General features: G+C 42.4%; 1 protein-coding gene across 1 annotated transcript in view; it reads right to left on the bottom strand.

Annotated features, from left to right (window-relative positions):
* The window catches only part of fgf24 (fibroblast growth factor 24), a 119,045-nt gene extending 115,160 nt beyond the window's left edge, over window positions 1–3,885 (bottom strand). The window contains exons 1-2 of the mRNA XM_048536981.2: window positions 3,684–3,885; window positions 3,501–3,537 (exon numbers count right to left, since the gene is read on the bottom strand). Of these exons, the coding sequence (XP_048392938.1) occupies window positions 3,501–3,537; window positions 3,684–3,715 (69 nt within the window). The 5' untranslated portion in view covers window positions 3,716–3,885. The remainder of the gene's footprint in view (window positions 1–3,500; window positions 3,538–3,683) is intronic.
* Between the last annotated feature and the right edge of the window lie 23,179 nt (window positions 3,886–27,064).

Here is a 27,064-nt window from a genome sequence, read left to right as displayed (position 1 = left end):
CCCAGTTATACTCTCTTCCAGCCTTTTCCATCGAGCAGAAAATACGAAAATTTGATAACGCATACCAACAGCTTCTTGCCTGCTGTTATCAGCGTTTTGAATGGACCTCTCATATATTAGAATTAATCTTTTTCTGCATCTTCTCTGTAGCTGTAACAATGCTACATTCTGCTCTATTACTCTGATGTACTAATATAAGGTCCGATTTGTCTGGTTAGCACACAAAGCAATACTTTTCACTGTGAGAACAATAAATCAAATCAAATACATATCTGTTCCTTTACCTTCCTTTGACTGTTAAGAGGTCTGTACTGTAATCCCAACAATATGATTGCCTGGATTACCTGTGCACGTTAGGTGGATTGGCCGAGCTAAATTGCATGTAGTGTTCAGGGATGTGTAGATTAGGTGGGCTATAGGGGACGGGTCTGGGTGGGATGATCTGAAGGTTGGTGTGGGCTTGTTGGGCCGAAGGGCCTGTTTCCACACTGTAGGGGTTCTATGATGTGGAACTGTATCACCATTCATTCACTTTTGCTGGGTCCAAATTCCTCCCTAACTGAATTGGGAGTGTAACTGCAACATCGCACCACCACCACACCACTCAACCCAAACATCCTCTGCCCCCAACCACCCCCCCCCCCCCCCCACCCACCCTCCAAGACTGCAATTGGTTCAAGAGGACCGCTCACCAACATTATATCCATAGTATTTGGGACTGGGCAATCCATGCTGGCATAGCCGGCAAAGTCCATGTCCCATGAAGTAAAATGCACATCACACCTTGCACATCTCTGTTTCAATATCTCCCTGCCTTCCTGTAATATACACTATTTAAAATTTACTCCTGTAACAAGGCTGAGTTAACAATTCAGTTTGGGGGCCTTTCACCAGTCAAAAAATGGATTTTCCAGATCAGGTGAAAGGTTATTAATTTGAAATGCTAACTTTGTTTCATTTTCCATGTTCGACCTGGTAAACATGCCTCACATTGTCTGGTCTTATTTCAGTTTTCCTGTACCAGCAGCCATTAGTCTATGTCTTTGATGAAGTATTATCTCTTACATCTGATAATGCTCTTCCAAAGCATCTAATGAACAGACAAACATGCAAACAGCGGAAGGGTCACTGGATTAAAAATGTTAACTCTGCTTTTTCCCACGGATGATGTCAGACCTGCTGAGTTTCTCCTGCAATTTCTGCTTTTGTTACAACCAGGACTCAGTGTTTTGGCCCCTGAAGTATGCTCTGCCATTCCATAAGATCATTCGTGATCCGACTGTGGCCTCAGCTCCACAATATTCCTTTACTCCCTCGTTAGTCAAGAACTTATCTTACTCTGCCTTAAAAGTATTTATTCACTGACCCTGCCTCCACCTGTAAGGAAGACAGTTCCAAAGACTCAAGATCCTCTGAAAGAAATAAGTTATCTTCAACACCAGAAACCTGAGGGGTGACCTTGATGGAAGGAGATAAAATTATGAGAGGCATGGTTGGGGTGGATAATTGGGCTCTCTTTCCTCGTTTGGAGATGTCACATACTAGGGGCTTAGGTTTAAGGTAAAAGATGGAAAGTTTAAAGGAGATATGTGAGCAGTTATTTTGTACAAAGGGTAGTAGAACATGCTGCCAGGGGAAGTAGTGGAAGCAGATACATTAGCAATATTTAGGAGGCATTGAGACAGACTTATGAACAGGAAGGGAATAGAGGGGCATGGATCTTGTGCAGGCAGATGGGATTTGTTTAGAATGGCATCATGGTCAGTACAGATATAATGGACCAACGGGCCTATTCCTGCGTCGTACTGGGCTATGTGCTGTGTAACACAGTCTTAAGTGGAGTACTGCTTACTTTAGGATATTTAACACTAAGAAGAGTACCAAGTTCTCTTGTTTTTGGTCCTGTTTTGGGAGCCAATCTCTTTTATGTTCAGGTGCTGGGAGACAGCATTGTTCACCCTGCTCTCTCAGCTGTAACACACAGAATGACTCAGTGGCTAAGCATGAACCTACTCCAATCCTTAAGATGAGTGACATTTGACAACTCACATTTTCAAGGTCAACATTCAAGATCATGAAAAGAGAATTCAGCCAAACTCTGGAAATGTATAAAAACAACTTTACTCTCTGCTTCTACCTCTGTCCACTGAGGGTGTGAGAAACCGAGGAGCCATCTTTTCTAAGCCACCTAATGGTTGAACTCTTATTTGCCCACAGGGTATCCTCTATTTATTTTCAGACTGTATTTTTTTCTTTAACAAGGATTGGCATGGCTGTGCATCATGTTCACAAACGTTCCTACCTGTATGTTTGTATTTTGTGTGTGCATTTGTGTATGTGTTGGTACATCTGTCTTTGTCTCTGTGAATGGTGTTATGTTTCTGTGTGCGCTTAGTGTCCATTTGTAAATCATTGAATATGTTTGAGTTGGTATTTATGTTTATACGTCTGGATCTGTATGCAGAGTTTAGTATGTTTGCAGCATCTACTTCAAAGTTCATGAAATGTTTGTTTTTGACTGTTTGTTATGTCTAAAATACAAAAAAAAATGTGCTGGAGAAGTTCGACTTGCGAGGAGAGAAACTGAATCAATGTTTGAAGTCTGAAATCACTCGTCAATTCTGAAGAAGTCATACAAGTCTCTAAAGAAAGATTCTAAATCTAACTCTCCGTCCACCAATACTGCCAGGTCTACTGAGTTTCCCCCAGCATCTTCCAGATGTTAACTTCCAGCATCAACCAGTGTTTTTGCCGTTTGTCATGTCTGTATGTTTGTTTAATATGTTCGGATGTGTTTGTAAATATGACAGCGTGTGCGTGTTGTACCATTTATACGTTTTGCTTGTCTTTTGTGTCTCAGTGTGTGGGAGGTTTGTGACCACCTGTTTGATGCTAGTGCCGTGTGCATGTGAGAGTCCACTTGGGCATTTATATGCACGGCTGTGCATCCAGGTATGAATTTATATGTCTGTGATCTGCGAGTCTTGAGCGGTGTAAGTGCCGCGCACGCTTTCAACACTTTTATTTCCCGACCCCAGCAACCTCTTGCAGTTCTCAGATCCGAGTGCAGTCCACCCGCATGCATCCCTCCCGCGGCTGAAATTCACACCAGAAATAGCCTGCCTTCGTTTTTAAAGGAACCTTCATTTCGTGTCGGCAAAATCTGGCTTGAAAATATAAAAGTCTGCACAACTCCTGAGCAATGTAACATACCTGCAGTGCGTTCAAATATCCTGCCAAAGCAGTTCAGAACCGAAATGCCAACGGAATTGATATACGTTTTAACAAAAGCCGGTTACAATCACACGCATAAGTTACTAAAAGCGATACCACAGTTGTATTAATAACTAATGCCCTTGCAGCGCCCTGAGTTCCTGATTAATATTACGCAGCTTTAAAATAACAATTTAAATAGGATGTGGTGAAGGGCGTTAACAAATGCAACAATGCGGATATGTACATACTTACATAGAGAATAAATATTAAATGCCATCTCTCACCTGGACTTGGGAATACAGAGTCAGTAAATTCAGGAATCTGCAGGCACAGAGAGGGAGGGGGGGAACAGAACATGTATTCAGTAAGCGGAACATTTCCTTAGAGAGAAATTCAGCTCAGGTAACGAAATTGTTTCAGTGAATCTTGTACAACACGGTGAAACAGGTAAAAATGTTTAAACTTACATGTATAACACTCTTGAAGTCAGAGGAGACATCTTTGAGGTGTAATCTCCGAATGGAAGTCGGAAGAAACAGGTTTTAAGTTCAAGAAGCTGGATTGGGGGAATGCCCCGGGGGACGGGGTGGGAGTGCGGTGCGGCTGGTGGAAAAAGGTAATCCCACTTTTGTTTTCGTAAATGCAAAATTTTGGAAACTGTTTCGTCTGTCTTTCTCTCCCTATTTTCTCACCGGCGCGTGTGATAAACGGAGAAGACTCTTTGGGAAACTACTTTGTTCGGAGGTTCAAGCCACAAACGTGTATTCTCTGAATCCCCAGTTAAAATCGTAGGCTGACTGCAGCTAAGTGGAGAGAATTATAAGCAATCCAAACAAATAGGTAAATATTTGCTCACACACAAGTGATGGATTGCCAACCTGTGTATGTTGTGTGTGCGTGTGCGTGTGCGTGTAAAGAGAGAGAGAGTTCCCTTTAACTGGTCTCCCTTTAACTAGTCCAAGGGTTTGCCCTGAGTTAGCTCCAGTAACAGCCCACAATCTAGCCCAAAGTTCTATACCCCATACGCCGTTCGGAGCCACCAACCTGTAAATGACTAAGACGGCCTAACATTGACATTTAGATGTTCTAGGAATATGTTTGCGTGTATGTGTGTGCGCGTTGCTTTTCTCTCTCTCTCTCTTAAATCTTCCTTTTCCTTGACTCAGCCAACTTCACTGTCCAGACCGCGGGCTTCAAAATAGCATCCGAACCTGGGAAGAAACCTGGCAACTAATAAATACAGACGTTCACAGAAACTGTCTCAGCGTGCGAGGCTGGGAGAAACCCATTAACCCATTTGTCGGAGGGGAGGTAACTCCACTTGTGTTTTGATTTGTGCCTTCGATAAGCCCTATCGCTGACCGTAAACTTACCAGGATATTTTCTTTTCCTTTTTTTTCAAAAAAAGGGGCAGAACTCGAAAGATCAGCCCGGCAGTAGATTCAAAAGCATTTAGGCAAATTTTGTTGTGTGTCTTTGTCTTTTTCTTCGTGTGCATGTTGTTTGTGTACAACTTTTGGACGATAAAGCCTTTACGTGAGTTGTGTGTGTTTTTAAGGCTTTTAAGGTTACATTTATATCTTCTTGGCAAAGTTATTTCAAAACTAACAAATAAAAACAATAGAATAAAACAAAGACATGCGGATGTTGGAAACCTGAAACAAAAGCAACAATTACTGGAGAAGCCAAGTGGGTCTGGCAGTGTTTGTGTGAGAGGGACAGAAACAGAATTAATGTTGTAAGGGTCACAGGACTGGGAACGCTAACTCTATCTCTCTTGCACAAGTCGCTGCCAGACCTGCTGAGTTTCTCCAGCAACTTCTGTGTTTCGTTTTCATAATTTCACATTCCCAGCCGCGGCATTTGGCTCTCGTACAAATTCTAAAACATTGTTTATTCTTCTCGTTTTAAATGTATAGACAAGTTTAATACATTTCTAACACAAGGTGTTTTTGATGGACCAATGTGTGTGATTTGCAAGCAGCTTCAGGAAGGTGTGCGGTTCTATTTTCCAAAAAAAATTGCAACTGAGTTAAAGATCACTCCTTGAGTTGTTCTCTACACAGCAGAGAATTAATTAGTTCTTTAGGTCAAGGAAAGTAGCGTCCTTCCAGTGAATGTCCCCCCAAGTATAGGCTGAACATAAATCGTGAAACAGAATGCTGAAAACAAAGGATGGCCTATGATCCCAAATCGTATTTTGTTTGAATCACACGGCACAGGCTAAACTCAAGATTCAGTGACTCAGCAACCGGATTACACAGAGTTGTAGAGTCATACAGTACGGAAACAGACCTTTCGGTCCAACTCATTCTCGCCGACCAGACATCCCACACCGACCCTGAAAGCAAAAAAAAAATGCTCGAGATCACAGCGGGTCTGGCAGCATTCACGGATGTTCAGATTCCAGCCATTTGCTCCTCCAATCCGACCTAGTTCCATTTGCCAGCATTTGGCCCATATCCCTTTAAACCCTTCTGTATTCTTGATGCTTTTTAAATGTTGTAATTTGCTTTTCTTGTATTAAATATGGAATGCAATTAGTTTAGTTGTGTCAGATTTACTGTGCCTGAAGTTTAGCACAAACTCAAAGCTGGAACCCATTCATAGACATCGGCAGAGTTGAACATGAAGATAGATGATGTGAAACGATTTCAGAAGGCACGGGTTAACACTTCAGAAAGCGGATGTAACTACCTTGTGTAGAGATTCTGAGACCTCCAATTGTTTCAAAGCTCCCTCTTGTGTGAGACAGAGTACAATCAGAAATAATACAGGAAAACAGAAACATTGTATGTGTGTCAATGCCAGTTTGTGTACAGTCAATGTACAGGTTTGTGTTCATTTATTTCTGCCGGCGTGTATGTACGTATGCCATGTATGTCACAGCACATGAACACGTGTTTGTGACTGTATGTCTGCGAGTATATTTCTATGCATTTATCGGTCCCTGTGTATCTACCTATGTGTTTGTGATTGTACAAATTTATGTAGGCATCTGCGCGCCTGTGTCTGCGTGCATCTGTACATCAGTGTCTCTCTAAGTCAGGATATGTGTGCCCATACGTCGATGTTTGCGATTTAATTAGATGGTAACTTTTAGATCAAAAGATGCAGATTAAACCTGCGATGAAAAAATGTTTGAATGCAAAGCTAGAATTGCTATCGCCAAGAGTAGCCAATTCTGGGATATCCATTTCGCTGTTTTAGATTAATTCAGAGCCGGTTTGAAACTTCAGGTAAATATAGGAATGTGTTACGTTCTCAGTAACTTCTCAAAACAGTCATTTTTTTCATCTTTATCTCTAACTAAACCTAATGTTAAAAAATTCTCAATTTTCAAGATTCCATTCGAGTTTTCCCTATTTTTTACAGTAAATACAGTCAGTGGTAGGGAAGCTACTGGAGAAGAGACTGAGGGAAAGGATCTATTCCCATTTGGAAGAAAATGGGCCTATCAGTGATAGGCAACATGGTTTTGTACAGGGAAGGTCATGTCTTACCAACTTAATAGAATTCTTTGAGGACGTGACAAAGTTGATTGATGAGGGAAAGGCTGTAGATGTCATATACATGGACTTCAGTAAGGCGTTTGATAAGGTTCCCCATGGCAGGCTGATGGAGAAAGTGAAGTCACATGGGGTCCAGGGTGTGCTAGCTAGATGGATAAAAAACTGGCTGGGCAACAGGAGACAGAGGGTAGTAGTAGAAGGGAGTTTCTCAAATTGGAGACCTGTGACCAGTGGTGTTCCACAGGGATCTGTGCTGGGACCACTGTTGTTTCTGATATGTGTAAATGATCTGGAGGAAGGTGTAGGTGGTCTGATCAGCAAGTTTGCTGATGACACTAAAATTGGTGGAGTAGCTGATAGTGAAGGGGACTGTCAGAAATTACAGCAGAATATAGATAGACTGGAGAGTTGGGCGGATAAATGGCAGATGAGTTCAATCCGGGCAAATTCAAGGTGATGCATTTTGGAAGATCAAATTCAAGGGCGAACTATACAGTAAACGGAAAAGCCCTGGGGAAAATTGATGAACAGAGAGATCTGGGTGTTCAGGTCCATTGTTCCCTGAAGGTGACAACGCAGGTCAATAGGGTGGTCAAGAAGGCATATGGCATGCTTTCCTTCATTGGACAGGGTATCGAGTACAAGAGTTGGCAGGTCATGTTGCAGTTGTATAGGACTTTGCTTCACCCACATTTGGAGTACTGCGTACAGTTCTGGTCGCCACATTACCAAAAAGGTGTGGTTGTTTTGGAGAGGGTGCAGAGGAGGTTCACCAGGATGTTGCCTGGTATGGAGGGTGCTAGCTATGAACAGAGGTTGAATAGACTAGGATTATTTTCATTAGAAAGACGGAGATTGAGGGGGGACCTGATTGAGGTCTACAAAATCATGAGGGGTATAGACAGGGTGGCTAGCAGGAAGCTTTTTCCCAGAGTTGGGGACCCAGTTACTAGGGGTCCTGAGTTCAAAGTGAGAGGAGGAAAGTTTAAGGGAGATATGCGTGGAAAGTTCTTTACACAGAGGGTGGTGGGCTCCTGGAACGCGCTGCCAGCAGAGGTGGTAGACGCAGACACGTTAGCGTCTTTTAAGATATATTTGGACAGGTACATGGATGGGCGGGGAGCAAATGGACACAGACCATTAGAAAATAGATGACAGGTTAGACAGAGGATCTTGATCGGCGCAGGCTTGGAGGGCCGAAGGGCCTGTTCCTGTGCTGTAGGTTTCTTTGTTCCTTTGTATAATAATGATTTTGGCTCATTCTATCCCCATCCCCTTAGCTATTGCACAGGTTGACAGTGTGTGAGCTATCCCTTTAAGAAAATCAGACGGGGGCTCGGCTGTTTGTATACTGGCCTCCGCCGACGATGCTGAAATTAGCAGATAATACTCAATGCCATCTACTTAACGCAGTCCTCTCTTCTCGGCTTTGTAATGTAGACTGCAACGAGATGGGCTTTGTTTGTTTTGCCATTTAGCGAGAGATTACAACATTTGCTCCGAAACAAACAGTGTTTAATGAGTGCCCCATTTGCAACGAACCCTCCTCATAATTCCAACACCTTGGTCTTCCATCGATGTTCTACTCTTGCCCTATTGCCAGTCATTTACACAGACATGCTGCTATAGACTGAGATAACTCGCCTTCTGTACAAATATTCGGATGATACAATCAGACTGGTAATAGGTGTTTGCCGTGCTAAAAAAATGTCTAAACGCTGGAGTGATTTGCATGGAAAGTAATTGAATTAAACTTGTGGTTGCAGGAGAGTGTGTGTCTGTCGCAAGTCAATTACAGATCAGATAACGACATTTGCTTCATTTAAATTGACTGCTCGCTTGTGTTATCAAATTCTCTTCAAAATCATCCCTGAGGCTTGCCTCCACACTTATAGTCCCAGGGTCATTGAGATCTACCGCACAGAAGGCCGTTTGCCCCATCATTACCTGCCTTGCCACAGTATCACACAGTGCAGAGAGAGATTGTTCAGTTTATCACCCTCCGCCAGTTCTCTAAATGCTGATTACAGAATGATGCAGGAAGACGTTCAACCCAGCCTGGTAGCAGGGCTATCCTATTAAAACCTCAGGGTGCTGGAGAAACTCAGCATATCTGGCAACACGTATGGCGAGAGAAACTGTCTAATCTTCAGGATTTCACAGTCTGGCTCCAATTTTCCTTTCTGCCATCCCTTTAATTTTCTTTTCCTATTCAAGTATTTATCCAATTTCTTTTTCAAAATTACTAAACTTTGCAGTGGACCTCCTCAGGGGGACTTGAGGAGCAACCTTTTCATGCAGAGAGTGGTGCGTGTATGGAATGGGCTGCCAGAGGATGTAGTGGAGGCCGGTACAATTACAACATTTAAAAGGCATCTGGATGGGTATATGAATAAGATATATTTGGGGGATATGGACCAAATGCTAGCAAATGGGACTAGATTAGTTCAGTATCTGGTAAGCCTGGACAAGTCAGAATGAAGGGCCTGTTTACGCACTTTACATCTCTACAACTCTACGACTTGTTTTTCGATTGAATGATTACTATTGTCATGCTTACTGAAATACAGTAAAAAGCTTTGTTTATGAGCTGTACCTGCAGACCACAGCAAGCAAAGGATGTGCAGTTCAAAAAGGCTCAGAGGCATACAGGTTACATTATTTGAGGCTAGAGTCTATTCAACAGTCTGATAATATATATATTCCTGATATATGTTAATGGTACGGATCTTGGTCTGCAGGGGACAAAGTGCACACTTGACATAAAATTCATTGTAAACTCTGAAAAGGTGCAGAACCTCAGAAAGACAGAGGCAGATGGAATAGGTGGATTGGCCTCAGATGTTGTTCAATACAGAGATGTAAGAGGTGATACATTTTAGTGGGAAGAAAATGGAAAGGCTGTCAAAAATAGCGAGTTTAATTCTGAAGAGGGTTTAGGAGCAAAGGGACCTGGGTGTAAATGTACAGAAAATGCAACAGCATGGAAGTGATGTTCTGAGTAAGGGCTACCGGACCCAAAACATTAACACTGTGTTTTCCTTCGCAGATGCTGTCAGACCCGCTGAGCTTCTCCAGCAACTTTGTTCTTGTTTGTGAAGTGATGTTCAATTTGTACAGGACACTTGCAAGAACTCAGCTGGATTACTGTGTACAGTTCTGGGCATCACTTCACAGAAAAAGATGTGAGCACTTTGGAGAAGTGTAGAAGTGATCTACAAGAATGGTTGCAGGGATGAGAAATTTCAGTTATGAGGATAGATTCAAGCTTGTTAAAGCAGTAGGAATCAGAAGGGAAAAATGTGAAGTGTTTTATAAAAGAAGGGGAAAATGTGAAGTGTTTTACAAAATAAGTAACTGTGATGGAGATGAAATGTTTTCACACAGTGAGTGCTTCAAGTCTGAAAACTGTTGCCTGGATGTGTGGAGAAGGCAGGTTCAGTTGAAGCATTCCAGAGGACATTGGATGATTAACTCACCTGCTGTGCAATATACTTCTGTAATTCTGTGACTTCTATTGAATCTGCTTCTGTAAACTAAAAGGGTCCCCAAATTGGGATAGAGACATAAAGACATACAGCACAGGAACAGACCCTTCAGCCCAATGCATCCAATCTGACCAGGTTTCCTAAACTGACCTAGTCCCATTTGCCTGTGTTTGGCCCTTTTCCTCAAAACTTTTCCTATCCAGGTATCTGTCCAATTGTCCTTTAAATGTTGTAATTGTACTCACCTCTACCACTTCCTCTGGCAGCTCATTATAGAGGTACACCATCCTCTATGTGAAGAAGTTGCCCCTCAGACCCCTTTTAAATCATTCCCCTCTCACCTTAAACCTATGCCCTCTAGTTCTGGAACCCTCTACCATGGAGAAATGTCCTTGGCTACTCATCTTACTTGTGCCCCTCATAATTTTATAAACCTCAATAAGGTCAGCTTTCTGTGTTCCAGGGAAAGAAATCTCAAACTATCCAACCTCTCTTTGTGTCTAAAACTCTCCAGTCTCAGTAACATTCTTGTGAATCTATTTTGCACTCTTTCCTGTTGAATAACAATCTTTCTATAGCAAGGGCCACCAGAATTGTACACAATACTCCAAATGCGGCCTTACCAATGTCTTGTAGAGCTGTAATATGATGTTCCAACTCCTGTACTCAATCCTCTGACCAATAAAGGCAAGTGTGACAAATGCCTTCTTCACCACCCAGTCTACCTCTGATACTACTTTCAAGGAACTATGTACCTGAACCTCGAGGTCTCTTTGTTAAGTCAATACTCCCCAGGACACTCCCATTAACAATGTAAGCCTTGCCCTGGTTCTTCTTACCAAAATGCAACACCTTGTATTTATCCCAATTAAACTCCATTTGCCATTCCTTGACCTACTGGCCCAATTGGTCAAGATCCCTTTGTACTTCTAACTACCCTTCTTCACTGTCCATTATATGACCAATTTTGGTGTCATCCTCAAAATTACTGACCATGCCTCCTATATTCACATCCATATCATTTATATATATATATATATATATATATATATATGACAAACAACAGTGGATCCAACACCAATCCTTGTGGCACACTGCTGGTCACAGACTTCCATTCTGAACAACAACGCTTTACTGCCTACCAACAAGCCAATTTTGCATCCGATTGGCTAGCTCTCCCTGGATCCCATGTAATCTAATTTTGCTAACCATTGTTCCAGCCACTCCTGCCAGTGGAAACTGCTTTCTCATATTAATTCTATCAAAACACGAACAGCTTTATCAAATCTATCCTTAACTATGTCTTCCTCCAAAGACATACTTCCAAAGGTTATGCAGCCCAGAATTAAACACTTTAGAGACCTCAAAGGATGCCAGGGCAGGAAGGTTATCTACAAACTGTCCTGTTAGTGAGAGTTCACCTCAAATACAGTGTCCAAATTCAGCAATGTACTTATATTGTCTCTCATAACATGAAACGGTGGACTTGGATGTAGTGACCCTCTTATGTTGCAGTGGTAGTAACTCTGTCCTGGACCAAGAGGCCTGGGTTCAGGTCCCATTTGTTTCGGAGGTGTGGGATGACATCTCTGAACAGGTTGTTTCGAAAAATGGGTTGAAGAATCCAACAGACATATTTTACAACTATTATGTACAATCACTACATCACTTGGACATATAAGTATCTGGGCTAAATTTTGTTATTAGTTTTCTTACACAGGAACAAGCTTCCAGTAAAGTGAAGATTATAATAACACACTCTATGCGATGTATATGGGCAAACGAATCAGCTGGATAAAATGTAACACAGAAATGTAACGTGATATACTTTGGCAGGAAGAATGAAGAGACAGAATATATGAACTAAATGTTGCTGTTTTAAAGTGGCTGCAAGAATGGAGATAATAGGGACTACATGGCTTAACGCAGGAAGTTAATAAGAAAACCTTTGCTTTATTAAGAGTTACAGAGTACCAGAAGTAGGAAGGGGCACTAAACCCATAGAAAACACAGTTAGTCCAGTTGGTGCACTTGCTGATTCTGGGCATCATGCTTTGGAAGGATAGCCAGGCCTTGGAGAGAATGTAGTCGAGATCAACTAAGATGATGCAAAGAGTACGGATCTTCAGTTATGCACATGGACTGGAGAAATCATGATTGTCCTTACAGCAATAAAAGGCAGGAACCCATTGAAAGAAGCTTCCAAAACCATACAGGGTTTTGATTGGCTAAATATGGAGAAACTGCATTCAGTGACAGGAGGGTTGAAAAGCAATGGATACCAATTTCCTCTGCCTCAGGTTTTATGATAAACTTTTCAAGGCACTGTTTAGGGTTGGGCACTGAGTCTAATTTTGAGTACAGTTTAAGTAGGCAAACCCATTCACCCATTACTCCAGCATTCACTGTTTCATGTTGACTTCTGGTTCAGGAATCGCTGGACTATAAAACTCTCTTCCTTGTGTTGAAGCCCTTCCATTTGCTTTCCCATCCTATCCCTAAACTCTCCAGCCCTGCTGGTCTCCTAAGTATAGCTGGTTGTAAGTGCATATGAAAGAGGGACACCCTGGATTATGATCTCTTGTGACAATAAAGACACTGAGGGACTGATGACCTCTGATAAAACAGCAAGCCACCTCCTGCAGATTATATTACAAACCATGATTGCATTTTGCGTTTCTCCCTTTGAAGAATGCAAAAGGCTAAGGGTTTAAAAAAAGTTTCAATGCTACTGGAATATGCCAGTGGAACTGAACATTCTCACATGTACCAGTTTGGGTCCCAAATCTTGGTATGCTGTAAAGGCCACAGCCAAAGAATTGTCCCTTAGTCACCTCTGTGTAGCAGGTAAAGATTTTCCCTCACTCTGAGTGCTAGATGTAAGCTAGCTGGCAGCCAGACAAAAGGACAGGAGACAAAATGACTTTCTCTCATGGTGAATGCTGAGGTTTGATGGCAGTTGAAATGAATTCGAAATACATAAGCTCAACAAATCCATAAAGCCAAGAATCAAGAAAACAATTGCCCATCTTGCAACACCATCAGTAATCTCCACTGCCATGGCCGCAACATCTACTCAACATGCATAACTCAGGTCCATATATTTTATTTTTGGAACTTATGCCTTTTGGGACAGGCATTTTAATGTCTATTGAGTATGTATGTGTGTGCTTTAGCATCTTTTATCGTGTGCAGTAAAAGCTCAATTTTTTTTGTCAATTCAAGGAAGCCTGAATAAATTGGCTCAATTTAAAACATGAGTTCATTTGAATCTGGGAGAAAGGTATTTCATAAGGGAAGGGATCCTTTCTAAATTAGTCGGTCAAAACCAATGGAGAGGATGGAGAAATAAGGAGGGGAGCTAATTTAAACCTCCTTATCCAGGAACTTAACCATTTGAGATATCTTGTCTCGATCTGTAACAAATGTGCAGCCTTGCCCAGGTTCAAAAGTAATACTCTTCACCTCTCTGCTAAGTTAATGACTTACTTTAAAACTTTGTCTCCTTGATCTGGATTCCCCAATGAGGGGAAACAACATCTCAGTATTGTTGCTATGAAACCCTCTCATAATCTTGAATATTTCAATGGGATCATCTCTTATTCGAAGTTCCAGAGAACATCGACCCAATTTATTCAGCCTCTCATCATAAGTCAATCCCCTCATCCAAGGGAATCATAGAATCATGCAGCACAATAGAGGCTGTTCATCCCATCAAGTCCATACCACCAAAAATGTGCCACCTGTTTGTGGTAGCTCAGTGGTTAGAACTGCTGTCTCACAACGCCAGGGGCTTTGGTTCAATCCCAGACTTGGGCTGCTGTCTGTGTGGAGTTTGCACATTTTCCCTGTGTCTGTGTGGTTTCCTCCCACAATTCAAATTTGTGCAGATTAGATTAGATTCCCTACAGTGTGGAAATAGGCCCTTTGGCTCAACAAGCCCACACCGCCCCTTGAAGCATCCCCCCAGACCCATCCCCTATAACCCACACACCCCGAACACTACGGTCAATTTAGCATGGTCAATCCACCTAGCCTGCACATCTTTGGACAGTGGGAGGAAACTGGCGCACCCAGAGGAAACCCATGCAGACACGGGGAGAACGTGCAAACTCCACACAGTCAGTCGCCCGAGATTGGAATCGAACCTGGGTCTCTGATGCTGTGAGGCTGCAGTGCTAACCACTGAGCCACCGTGCCACCAGATTAGGTGGATGGGCTGTGCTACATTGCCCAAGTGTGCAGGGTAGGTGGATTAGCCGTGGGAAATGCAGGGTGACAGGGACAGGGTAGGGGTGTGGATCTGGGTGGGATGCTTTCTGGAGGGGCAGTGTGGGCTTGAATCACCTGCTCCCACAATATAGGGATTATAGATTCCATTTGATGATTCCTGCACTAGGCCCATAGCTGTGATTGTTTTAACGATCTGTTGAACCTTTGCTATTCTGCCTTCTGTGCAGGTAATTCTTTCCTTAAGTAATGGTTTTGTTTGCTCCACCACTGGCAGCTGGTTCTGTCAAGGGTCCTCACCTCATCACAACTTCAAATGTTGGTTGAAGGGGAGAATGTTGGTTGAAGCTGAAGATAATGGTTAAAGGTGTTGGCTTTCAGTTGTCAATCATACAGACTGTACAGTCTGACATTAAGTGAATGTGCATTCTGCAACTAACTTAACAGTGCACAGCCTCCTCAAGATAATTAACTTCTGCAAAGTGCTGGTGATATAAAGTACTTTTCACGACCTCAGGGCATTCTTAGGCAGTTATAGAGTCATAGAATAACATAGCATGGAAACAAACACTTCTGTCCAGCCAGTCCATGCCAAACATAATCCCAAATTAATTTAGTCCCACCTGCCTGCTCCTGGCCCATATCTCTCCAAATCTTTCCTATTCAAATGCCTTTTAAACACTGCAATTGTACCCACATCCATCACATCCTCAGGAAGTTCATTCCACACGTGAACCGCCCTCTGTGTTAAAAAAATTGTCCCCTCATGTCTTTTTTAAATTTCTCTCCTCTCACCTTAAAATTGTGCCCCCTCATCTTGAAATCCCCATCCTAGGGAAAAGAAAACTACCATTAACTTTACCTATATCTCTCATTATTTTATAAACTTCTATAAGGTCACCTCTCAACCGCCTCCTCTCCAGTGAAAAAAGTCCCAGACTACCCAGCCTTCCTTTAGAACTCAAATCTTCCATACCTGGCAACATCCTGGTAAACTTCCTCTGAAATGTCTCCAGCTTGTTGGTATCCTTCCTATAACAGAGCAACCAGAACTGGACGCGATTATAGAAGAGGTCTCACCAATGTCCTGTACAAGCTCAACATGACTTCTCAACTCCTCTACTCAAAGGACTGAGTAATGAAGGCAAGCCTGCTAAACACCTTTGTAACCATCCTGTCTTTTGTGATTTGATAGCCAATGGAATATTTCCAACGTATCATTAATGGTATGAGGCACAATAGGTGACAAGTGGAAATATCCCAAGGACAGCAGTGAGACAATGAATATTATCAATTGCAACATATGGTTAAAAGATACATATTTGTCAGGGCACTGGGGTTAATTCCCCATGTTTCTTTCAAATAGTGAGCTAGGATCTATCTGACAAGGATACATTTTAGTCTGAAAGATGGTACCGCCGATAGCACATCACTCTCTTGGAGTTTAGCCTGGTGTTTTTTAAGAAAATCTCTGGAGTGAGTCTTACAACCTTTTTGATTCACAGGTCAGAGTGCCACCAACTGAGCCATGACTGACACCTATTGTTTGAGTCAAACACTTTGTGACTTTTATCTGGCCTTTGACAGGAAGCATTCAGTTCTTTCAGGATTACATGGGGTTAGCTTCCACTGATGTTATCACAGTTCAACATTACTGTTTTTTTTAACCTCAAGACTCAAGTATTCCAAGGTTCTGAACTGAAAAGTTTGTCCAAGTAGTAAAACTAATATTGTTTATCATTAAAGGCTCATCTGGTTCGCTAACATCTCTTGGGAAAGGAATCTCCTTTTACCTGGCATTTGTGTGATTCCACGTCCTCATCAATGTGATTGCCTCTTAACTGCCCTGTTCAAAACCTGCTGCCCCATCAAAGAATATTTTTTATAAAAAGCTGTGCAATTTTCTTTCCTCTCAGCTCAGGCATTGGTTCAAACTAAGAGGGAGGAATTTCTTTAAAAACCATTCAGAATCACCAAAACAGTAAGTGAGGTAATGGTAAGAATGTTAACACAGAAAAGGGACATGCTAGGGGACACAGTGGCCTAGTGCTATGATTGGAGTGGCACAGTGGCTCAATGGTTAATACCACTACCTTTCAGCACCAGGGACCTGGGTTCGATTTCAGGCTTGGCTGGCTGCCTGTGTGAAGTTTCTCCCTGTGTCTGTGTGTGTTTCCTCCGAGTGCTCCGGCTTCTTCCCACAATCCAAAGGTGTGCAGGTAATATGGATCAGCCGTGGGAAATTGCCCATATTGCCCCAGGATTATGCAATCTAGATAGATTAGCCATAGGAAATGCAATGCAATGCAGTGGAGTGGGTCTAGGTGGGATGCTTGTCAGTCAAGTGGTGTGGACTTGATGGGCTGAATAGCCTGCTTCTACACTCTCGGGGTTCTCTAAGAAGTAGAAACAGGGCTATGCTATTTAGCTCCTCCAGCCTGCAACACTAGTCACTACAATCTGACATCCCTCATGTTCACTTTCCTTTTAACTCTTGATTTGCCTTTTAATCAAGAGTTAATCTATCTCAGCTTTAAATCTACACAAGAATTTCAGCCCCACGGCTATCACAATCCTCTGTGAGACAAGAAGTTGCACCTCATCTTAAATTAGTGTTCAGAGACTATGTTATCTGGTCCATCTTTTTAACGTTTAGCCTGCGACGTGAAGGGGCATTGGTACATGAAGCTAGCACACAGGTGCAGCAGGTAATCGGGAAAGCCAGTGGAATGTCGATCTTATTTCAAGGGGGTTGGAGTATAAGAACAGGGAAGTCTTACTGCAACTGTACAAGGTACAGGCGAGACCACATCTGGAGTACTGCAAGCAGCTTTGTTTCCCCTTTTGAAGGAAAGGTATTATTTTATTGAAGGCAGCTCAGAGGAGGTTCACTCGGATGATCAGTATGGAGGGATTGCCTTATGAGGACAGGCTGAACAGGCTGAGACACTACTCACTGGAGTTTAGAAGAATGAGAGGTGATTTTATTGAAATGTATCAAATTCTTAAGGGGTTTGACAAGGTAAATGTCACCATGTTCCCCTCTGCAGAGACCGTGCCATGTCAGGGACTGGGAAAGGTGATCAAAGCAGTCATACCTTTCACATTTGGTATGCTGTTGGTGATGAGGTGGAGCGGTGGCTATGACAGAGGAGAGTATGGGGATCATGAAGGGAACAGTGCTGGCCTTTCATTTGTCCAACAGGAGCCTAATTCTCTTGGCCTCTGTGAACGAGAACAGGGACCACAGAGAAGATGAGCAAGAAAGCTCAGCACAGCAGTGTGAGCCCTAATGGGTGTATTGTCTGCCCAGTGCTAGAGTGAAAGACATTTCATCAGGCTGGAAAGCAGATGAAGGAAGAATCGTAGCCCACGTGGATACCAATGACCCAGGAAGGACTAACAAAGTTAATGGAATATGAGCAGCTAAGCACTAAATTAAAATAAAACAAACGGAATAATAATCTCCAGGTCATTACCTGAGTCATGAGCAAATTGGTGAATATATGGCTCAAGATCAGCGCAAGAGAAGTGGATTTCAACCTATGGAACATTGACACTAGTAATGGAAAAAAATGGAAGCTGTACCATTGGAATGGGCTTCACCTGAACTGCACTGGAACCAATATTCTGACAAATTAAATAACTAGGGCTTTAGAGAGAGGGCTCTAAACTAAATAGTGAGGAAAACATTTACCTGGATAGAAATTTAATGAGAAATGACAATGTAATAGCCTTGGGTGCAGAAGGAAATAGAACCTGAGTGTGACAAGAAGGGCCAAAACATACAATTATATAAATACGCCAACAAATAGGAGCAGAGTGGGGAAAATTGTAAAAAAATGACATGGAAAGTTGTTTTATGTAAGTGCATTCATAACAATGCAGATAAAGGATTGTACAGATAGAAATAAATTGACAAGATATAACTATCACAAGGTATGTTTGTGAGGTGATCCAGGCTGGGACTGAATATTCAGGGCTACATAACATTTTGGAAGAATAAGCAGAAAGGAAGTGGGAGGTGGATAGTTCTCTGTTCGTAAAGGATGTGATCAGTGCATTGGTGAACTGCAATGTGGTTGAAATGATGTCCAATAAAAGCCCCGAATCGATCTGTGCCCTTCTATTTCGCAGATAACATTAATGATGAGCTAATCGCCTGATTTCGCGTTCCTCGTCGACAATAGCATCCCGGTGCAGTTTTTAGGGATTGGGTCGCGCAATTGTGTGTCCCGACCAAATATATGTTATAGCATCGGTTTGGGTGGAGATACGAAATGACAAGGGAGACGAAATCACAAACAAAAGTAGAGATTGCTAGAACAGCTCAGCAGGTCTGCAGCATCTGTGAAGAGAAATCAGAGTTAACGTTTCGGGTCAGGTGACTCTTCCTCAGATCACAGTGGATGTAGTTTCAAAGTTCCCCAACAGCAGCAGTAGATGATAACATCAATAAAAAAACTACTAGAAACCAATAAGAAAAGTATTGTGACAACCTTGAATGGTCTAAGCAAATGGGCAGAGTAGTCCATGAGACTGAGTTCGCAGCATGTGGTCAGGACAATTTTGTGCAACCATACCGCACAAACACAGGATTTAGCAGCAGGAATACACTAGTGGGTCCCCACACTTGGTCCACCGTTTGACAAGATCACATTCTGAGCTCCACTTTGCTGTCTGCACACCATAACCCTTCTCTTCCTGGTCTATCAAAAACATTATCGAAGTCAACCTTGAATAAGTCTTCATGGCATTCTGGGGAAGAGAATTCCAAGCCACAATGACCCTCTGGAGGAAAATAAATCTCTTCAACTGTGTCTTAAAAGGAGACCTCTTGTTCTTAAAACAATGCCCCCTAGTTTTAGTCTCCCTTCCGAGAGGAAGCATCATCCCTGTATCTGTCACTCAGTGTGATCTATCTTGATATTGTAATTCTCATTTTCTCCCATATCCCTTAATGCCTTAAAAATGTAAAAAATTATCCATCTCTTTCTTGATATATGTTCAGTGACTGGGTCTCTACAGTCTTCTGTGAGAGAGAATTCCATCTGTTTACTACCCTCTCAGTGAAGAATATTTTTCTGGCTTGGTCCTCAATGGCCTACCCCATATACTGAAGCTGTGTACCCTGGTTCTAGATTCCCCAACCAGGGGAAACATCCTCCTTGCATCTAAACTGTCCAACCCTGTTAGAATTTACAAACTGAAAGAACTGCGTATACTTTAAATCAGGAACAAAAACAAAGTTGCTGAAAAAGCTCAGCAGGTCTGGCAGCATCTGTGGTGGAAAAAAACAGAGTTAATGTTTCGGGTCCGGTGAGTCTCCCTCAGAAGTTTTGAGGGGTGGGTCGCCGGACCTGAAATGTTAACTCTGTTTTCTCCTTCACAGATGCTGCCAGACCTGCTGAGATTTTCCACAAACTTTGTTTTTGTTCCTGGTAGAATCTAATCGGTTTCAATGAGATTCCCCCTTATCCTTCTGTTCCCTCTAGTGAATACAGGCTCAGTCAGACCAATTTCTCCTCATTTCTCGTATCAGCCGAGTGAACTTAAGCTGCACTTTCTTAAGTGAGGAGGCCAAAACTGAACACAATACACTAGATACAGTCTCACCCAGCCCTCTATATAACTACGACGAGACATCCTCAATTCTGAACTCAAATTGTCTTACAATGAAAGCCAATATATATTGAACATAGACAATAGAACAGTACAGCACAGGAGCAGGCCCTTCAGCTCAGCATGTCTGTGCCAACTCTGATGTCATTCTCAAATACTCCCATATGACTGCGAATGATTAGTATTGCCCTATTCCCTGTCTGTTCATGTATCTGTCTAAATGCCTCTTAAATGGTGCTGTCAGATCTGCTTCTACCACCTCCCATGGCAATATGTTCCAGGCACTTACCATCCTCTGTATAAATAAAACTGCCTCACTCATCTCCTTTAAACTTTCTCCCTCTCAATTTAAATGTATGCCCCAAGTGTTTCCAATCCTAGGAAAGAGAGTCTATCTAGCCTATCCATGCATCTCATAATTTTACATACCTCTATCAGGTCATCCCTCAGCCTCCAATGTTCTAATGAAAAGAATCCAAGTTTGTCCAACCTCACCTTATGGACAATACACTCCAATCCAGGCAACATCCTAATAAACCTCGTTTGCACCCTCTCCAAAAATTCCTACTGTGTGGCAACCAGAACTGCACACAATACTTTGAATATGGCCTCACCAAAGACTCATGCAGCTGCAACATGACTTATTAACTTTTATATTCAAGGCCCCGATCAATGAGGGCAAGCATGCCATACACCTTTTTTACCACCTAATCCACTTGTGTTGCCACTTTCAGGGAGCTATGGACTTGCACCCAAAGATCCCTCTATATATCAATGCTCCTAAGGGTCCTGCCATTTACTGTATACTTTCTTCTTGCATTTGGCCTCCCAAAATGCAACATCTCACACTTGTCCAGATTAAACTCCATCCGCCATCACTTCGCCAACTTTCCAACTGGTCTTTATCCTGCTGTATTCTTTGACAACCTTCCTCACTGTCCACAAACTCCACAAATTTTCATGTCATTTGCAAATTTACTAATGATACTATTTTCATCCAAGTTATTCATATGAATTACAAACAGCAGAGGTCCCAGCACTAATCCTAGTGGACCACCACTGGTCACAGATCTCCAGTCAGAAAAGCACTCCATCGTAACTACCCGCTGTCTTCTGTGACCAATCCAATTTTGTATCCAACTTACCAACTCACCGTGGATCCCGTGGGACCTAATCTTCTGCAACTGCCTATCATGAGGGACTTTGTCAAATGTTATAGTAAAGTCCATGCAGACAACATCCACCACCCCACCGTCATCAATCATCTTCATCTCGTCATTGAAAAACTCCATCAAATTTGTTAGACAAGACTTCCCTCACACAAAGCCATGCTGATGATCTCTAATTAGTCCATTCTTTCCAAATGTGAATAAATCCTGTCCCTAAGAATATATTCCAATAATTTCCCCATCACTGATGTAAGGCTCACCGGTCTATAATTTCTTGGATTATCCCTGTTGTCTTAAATAAAGGAACAAAATTGCTATTCTTCAGTCAACACATTGGCTACTCTCCTCTCTCACCATTTGTCTTCTTAATTGATTACTGCATCTGTCTGTCTAATTTCATTGTTCAGTGTAAACGGATAAGTAGAACCCTTTGTACATCCACACTTTCCAATATATCACCATTTATATCTCCAATATATCTCTCTTTCCAGTCTAACCACATCCCTTGACTGATTTCCTCTGGGCGCACTGGTTTCCTCCCACAGTCCAAAGATGTGCAGATTAGATGAATTGGCCATGTTAAATTGTCCACAGTGTCCAGGGATGTGCAGGCTAGGTAAATTGACCATGGAGTAGTGCCAGAAGATTGGACGGTGGCAAATGTCATTCCCATGTTCAAGAAAAGGAATAGGGATAATCTTGGAAATTACAGACCAATCAGTCTTAATTCTGTGGTGGACAAATTATTGGAGTGGATTCTGAGACATCAGATTTATAATTATTTGGAAAAGCACAGTTTGATTAAGAATAGTCAGCATGGCTTTGTGAGGGACAGGTCATGCCTCACAAGCCTTATTGAATTCTTTGAGGACATGACAAAACACATCAATGAAGGTAGAGCGGTGGATGTGGTGTATATACATTTTAGCAAGGTTCCCCATGGTAGGCTCATTCAGAAAGTAAGGAGGCATGGGATTCAGGGAAATTTGGCTGTCTGGATACAAAACTGGCTGTCCAATAGAAGGCAGAGGGTGGTAGTGGTTGGAAAGTATTCAGCCTAGAGCTCAGTGACCCGTGGTGTGCTGCAGGGATCTGTTCTGGGACCCCTGCTCTTCGTGATCTTTATAAATGATTTAGATGAGGAGGTGGAAGGGTGGGTTAGTAAGTTTGCCAATGACATGAAGGTTGGTGGAGTTGTGGATAGAGTGGAGGGATGTTGTAGGTTGCAACGGGGCATTGACAGGATGCAGAGCTGGGCAAAGAAGTAGCAGATGGAATTCAAACCAGAAAAGTGAGAAGTGATTCATTTTGGAAGGTTGAATTTGAATGTATAATACAGAATACAGGGTTAATGGCAGGAATATCGGCAATGTGGAAGAACAGAAGAATCTTGAGGTCCACGTCCATAGATCCCTCATAGTTGTGACCCAAATTGGTAGGGTTATAATGAAGGTGTATGGCGTGTTGACTTTCATTGGCAGAGAAATTGAGTTTAGGAGCCGTGAAGTTATGCTGCAGCTCTATAAGACCCTGGTTAAACCACACTTGGAATATTCTGTTCAGTTCTGGTCTCCTCAATATAGGAAAGGTGTAGAAACTTTATAGAGGGTGTAGAGGAGATTTACCAGGATGCTGCCAAGGCTGGAGGGCAGGCCTTATGGGGAAAGGTTGAGGGAGCTAGGGCTTTTCTCATTGGAGTGAAGAAGGAATGAGAGGTGGCTTGACAGAGGTGTACAAGGTGATGAGAGACATGGATAGAGTGGATAGTCAGAGACTTTTTCCCAGAGCAGAAATGACTATTATGAGGGGCATAATTTTAAGGTGATTGGAGGAATGTACAGGGGAGATGTCAGAGGTAGATTCTTCACAGAGAGTGGTGGGCATGTGGAATGTGTTGCCGGCAGTGGTAGTGGAGTCAGATACTTTAGAGACTTTTAAACAAGTCTTCGATAGGCACATGGAGGATAGTAAAATTTAGGGTACATTGACCTGTGTAGGATAATAGGTCGGCACAACCTCGTGGGCTGAAGGGCCTGGGCTGTGCTGTACCGTTTTATGTTCTATGTTTTTAAATGACGAGTTATGAGGTTAGGGTAGTGGAGGGGCTGTGTCATCACAGACTCAACAGGTAAACGGCCTCTCTTGGCATGCTATAGATTCTATGATTCCCCTACTATTAACATCAAGAAGGCTACCATTCACCAGAAACTGAAGTGGGCTAGCCATGTAAATACAATGGCTACAATAACATGTAAAAGCAAGGAATACCATGAGTAACTCACCCCCTGAATCTAAAAGCCTGTCCATCATCTACAAGGCACAAGTCGGAAATGTAATCAGATAGTCCCCACATGCTTGAATGAGTGCATTCAGGACAAAGAAGCCTTCTTGATTAACACCAGATCTGTAAATATTAATTTTTTCAGGATTCCAAGATGTTGACCTCGCAATACTGAAAGAACAGCAACATATTTCCATGGTGGAAGGGGGAGACTTGTAGGTGTTGGTGTTCCCATGTATCAGCTGCCCTTGTCCTTTGAGATGGAAATGGTTGTGGCTTTGGAAGGTGCTGTCTCAGGCGCTGTTTACAGTACATCTTGTCGATGATACACATGCCACTGCTGAACATCGGTGGCGGTGGGAGTGAATATTTGTAAATCAGATGCCAATCAGGCCTGAATGGTGTGAAGCTTCAATGTTGTTGGAGATGCATGGAGAAGTACCCTTGAGGGACCTTGCTTTATTCCTTTTGCTTAAACACTCTTAACCTCAAACCAAAGAGCATTTATTACTGGGCAGTAGAAATACTCACCTGGTCCTACTGACTGAGGTGATCACTCTGCCTATGCTGGCTCCCGATCCCATTGGATGAGTTCACCCATTCCCTGAAATGTCATTCTTGAGTAGTTTCTAAGCTCAGCCTGAAAATGCAGCTTTTCTGCTCCTGCTCTCCTCATAGAACCACAGAATTTTATAGGACAGAAAGATGCCATTCATGTCGGTACTAGAAGCTGTTTCCCTGTGATGTCACTGTGATTACTAATTTTTTTTTGTCTGTCAAACTTTGCTGCACTCCCAATGGTTTATAACTGCTTACCCTTAGACCCTAGCATCTAATTACTTGTAAGAAATAGTGATTCTTGCTCAGCACAGAAACACAATCTGTGCTGTCTGTCAATCAGCTGAAATGGGGAATTTGGTGCTCTTTATAAAATCTTTAACTTTTGCAACAACTCTTGTTACAGCAGAGTTTGATGTCTAGTGTGCCTGTCCAGGGAGACATGACACTTCTGTGAGGACTAATCTTCCATTTCATTGTACCCACTTTCATCCTGTAACTCCTCATCTGTGTTAACCCTGTAAATTGTTGAGCAGTAATATCTCATTCATCAGAATCCGAATTTCTCCATTCTCACAGGATATGGGACTGGAAGCCTGTGACTATAAAATTGGTGTTGGGTCCGCTGCTTTTTGTCATTTATCTAAATAATTGGATAAGAACATATGTCTATCTGCGACTCTAATTTCAGGGAATTATGAACCATCAATCCAAGGTCGCTTTGTTCAGCAACACTCCACAGGACCTTGCCTCTAAAAGCCCTGTCCTAGTTTGCCTTACCAAAATGCAGCACTTCAGATTTGTCTAAATCAAACTCCATCTGCCACTCCTCGGCCCATCGGCCCATCTGAGCAATGTCGCGTTGTACGCTGAGGTAACTTTCTTTGCTGTCTGCTACAACAAGGAAAGATCAGATATTATTGGAGTCATATTTGCCAGAAATGGAAAGATAGAGATGAAAGCAGGAAGAGTGAAGGACACATGCAGTCTACAAAGGGACTACACATAAATTTTAAGTGAATCAGGAAAACATTTGGCAATAAAATATAAATTGGGAAAATGGGTTGTCGTCCATTTTGGTAAACAGTGATCCATTTGTATTGGAGGCAATTTAGGGGGTTTTCACCAGATTGATTCCGATGATGAACAAGTTGTCTCATGAGGAAAGGTATGGCAAGTTGGTTCCATGTTTATTGGAGATTAGACATGACTCGAATGAAATATATCAGACCCAGCAGCCCATAGGATAGGTGGTAAAAGGTGCTGAAAGGAAACTTCTCCTCAAGGGGGAAGCTAAGTGGATAAAGGATTACAGGGGATATGAGGAAAATCTTTTCTTTTGCACAGAGGGTAGTGGGTGTCTGGAATTTGCTGTCTGAGTTGACGGTGGAAGGAGAGACCTTAAACTCTTTTAAAACAACCCTGGTTCTGCACCTTAAGTGCAGGAAGCTGAAGAGCTATGGGCCATGTGCTGGAAGATATGATTAGAAAGGGTTACTCAACCCAAAACATTAACTTTGTTTTCTCTCCCTAGATGCTGCCAGACCTGAGCTTTTCTAGCAATTTCTATCTTTGCCATTAGAAAGAGCATTGAATGTCTTTGGGTCAGCCTGGACAAGATTGACCAAATGGACCTTTCTGTGTTGTATCATTTCAATGCTTTCAATGAGACATTATGGAAGGAGGGGGATAGTAAAAGTTGCCGATGCTGGAGTCAGAGACAACACAGTGTGGAGCTGGAGGGACACAGCAGGCCAGGCAGCATCAGAGGAGCAGGAAAGTTGACATTTCAGGTCAGGACTCTTCTTCAAAATTGGGTCTCTTTCAGAAATAAGACATCACCCAATTATGTTGGAAATGTGGAAGAATTTCTTTTCTAAAGAGCATTAGGAACATTTGAAATGATCCATCCTAAAAGTGATGTGACTGAGACATTGAATGTTTCTAAGCTGTTTCTAAGAATGAGGATGAGAAACATATCCGCCATGATTGAATGGCAGAGCAGGCTCAGTGGGCTGAACGGCCTAATTCTGCCCCTACATCTTATGTTTTTATGATCTTATCTAACTGTGGATCTGGAGTTGCATGGCTAGACCTGTCTAGACCAAGTGGCCAATTGCTTTCCTCATTCTAACATTGGTTTATTTTACAGCAATCAGCAATTTCTTTGTGGCCTTCACTTCAAAGTTTTATTCACTGAACTGAATGTTCACCAGGCGCCGGAATGGCATTTAACGCTTGCGACCCCCTCAGAGCATTAGCTTGGACCTTACATTACCACCTCTGAGTCTGCCTCAGCAGGGAGATTGTCACCCATTGAGTGAAGTGCATCAGTCTCCATTGGTTAAAGGCAAACACAAATCATATGAGACGGCTCTCCATTGTTACTAGAGGTAAGAATAGTGAAATTTGGGCCTCAAAGCTGCTCTTATAACATTATAAATGGAGTGAAAAAGGTACATTTAAAGTAAGCTATGAGGAAGGACTAGGATCTGTTCAAATTGGTAAACGTCAAACGCTGGATCAACTCCCCCTTCATCTAAAGAGTGACCAGAAACTGGAAAACATTTCCAGGACAAGAAATAAAGGCAAAATGTCTGAAATAATTCAGGATACAATTAGAACTGTGCTTTTCTTTTGAAAATGAGTCTCCTTGTTCAGACAATTTTGAGAATTTCATTGGACACAGTATTAAGTACAGGAGGTCTTTACTCAGAGAGTGATAGGGGCGTGGAATGCACTGCTGGAGCAGGTATTAGAGTCAGCCTCATTAGGGGCATTTAAGCGGCTATTAGATAGGGCTATGGATGGTAGTATAACGTAGTGGTGGAGGTTAGATAGATCTTAGGATTAGGGTAAAAGTTTGGCCCAACGTCATGGGCTGAAGAGCCTGTACTGTGCTGTACTGTTCTATGTTCTATGAGTTGGGACTTCATGTTACAGCTGTATGAGAAGTTTGGTGAGACCACATTTGGAGTGCTGTGTGCA

Source organism: Stegostoma tigrinum, chromosome 1, assembly GCF_030684315.1.
Source record: "Stegostoma tigrinum isolate sSteTig4 chromosome 1, sSteTig4.hap1, whole genome shotgun sequence".
Lineage (NCBI taxonomy): Eukaryota > Metazoa > Chordata > Chondrichthyes > Orectolobiformes > Stegostomatidae > Stegostoma > Stegostoma tigrinum.
Note: the sequence above shows the minus strand (reverse complement) of the source record. Positions and strands in the feature narration are given on the sequence as shown.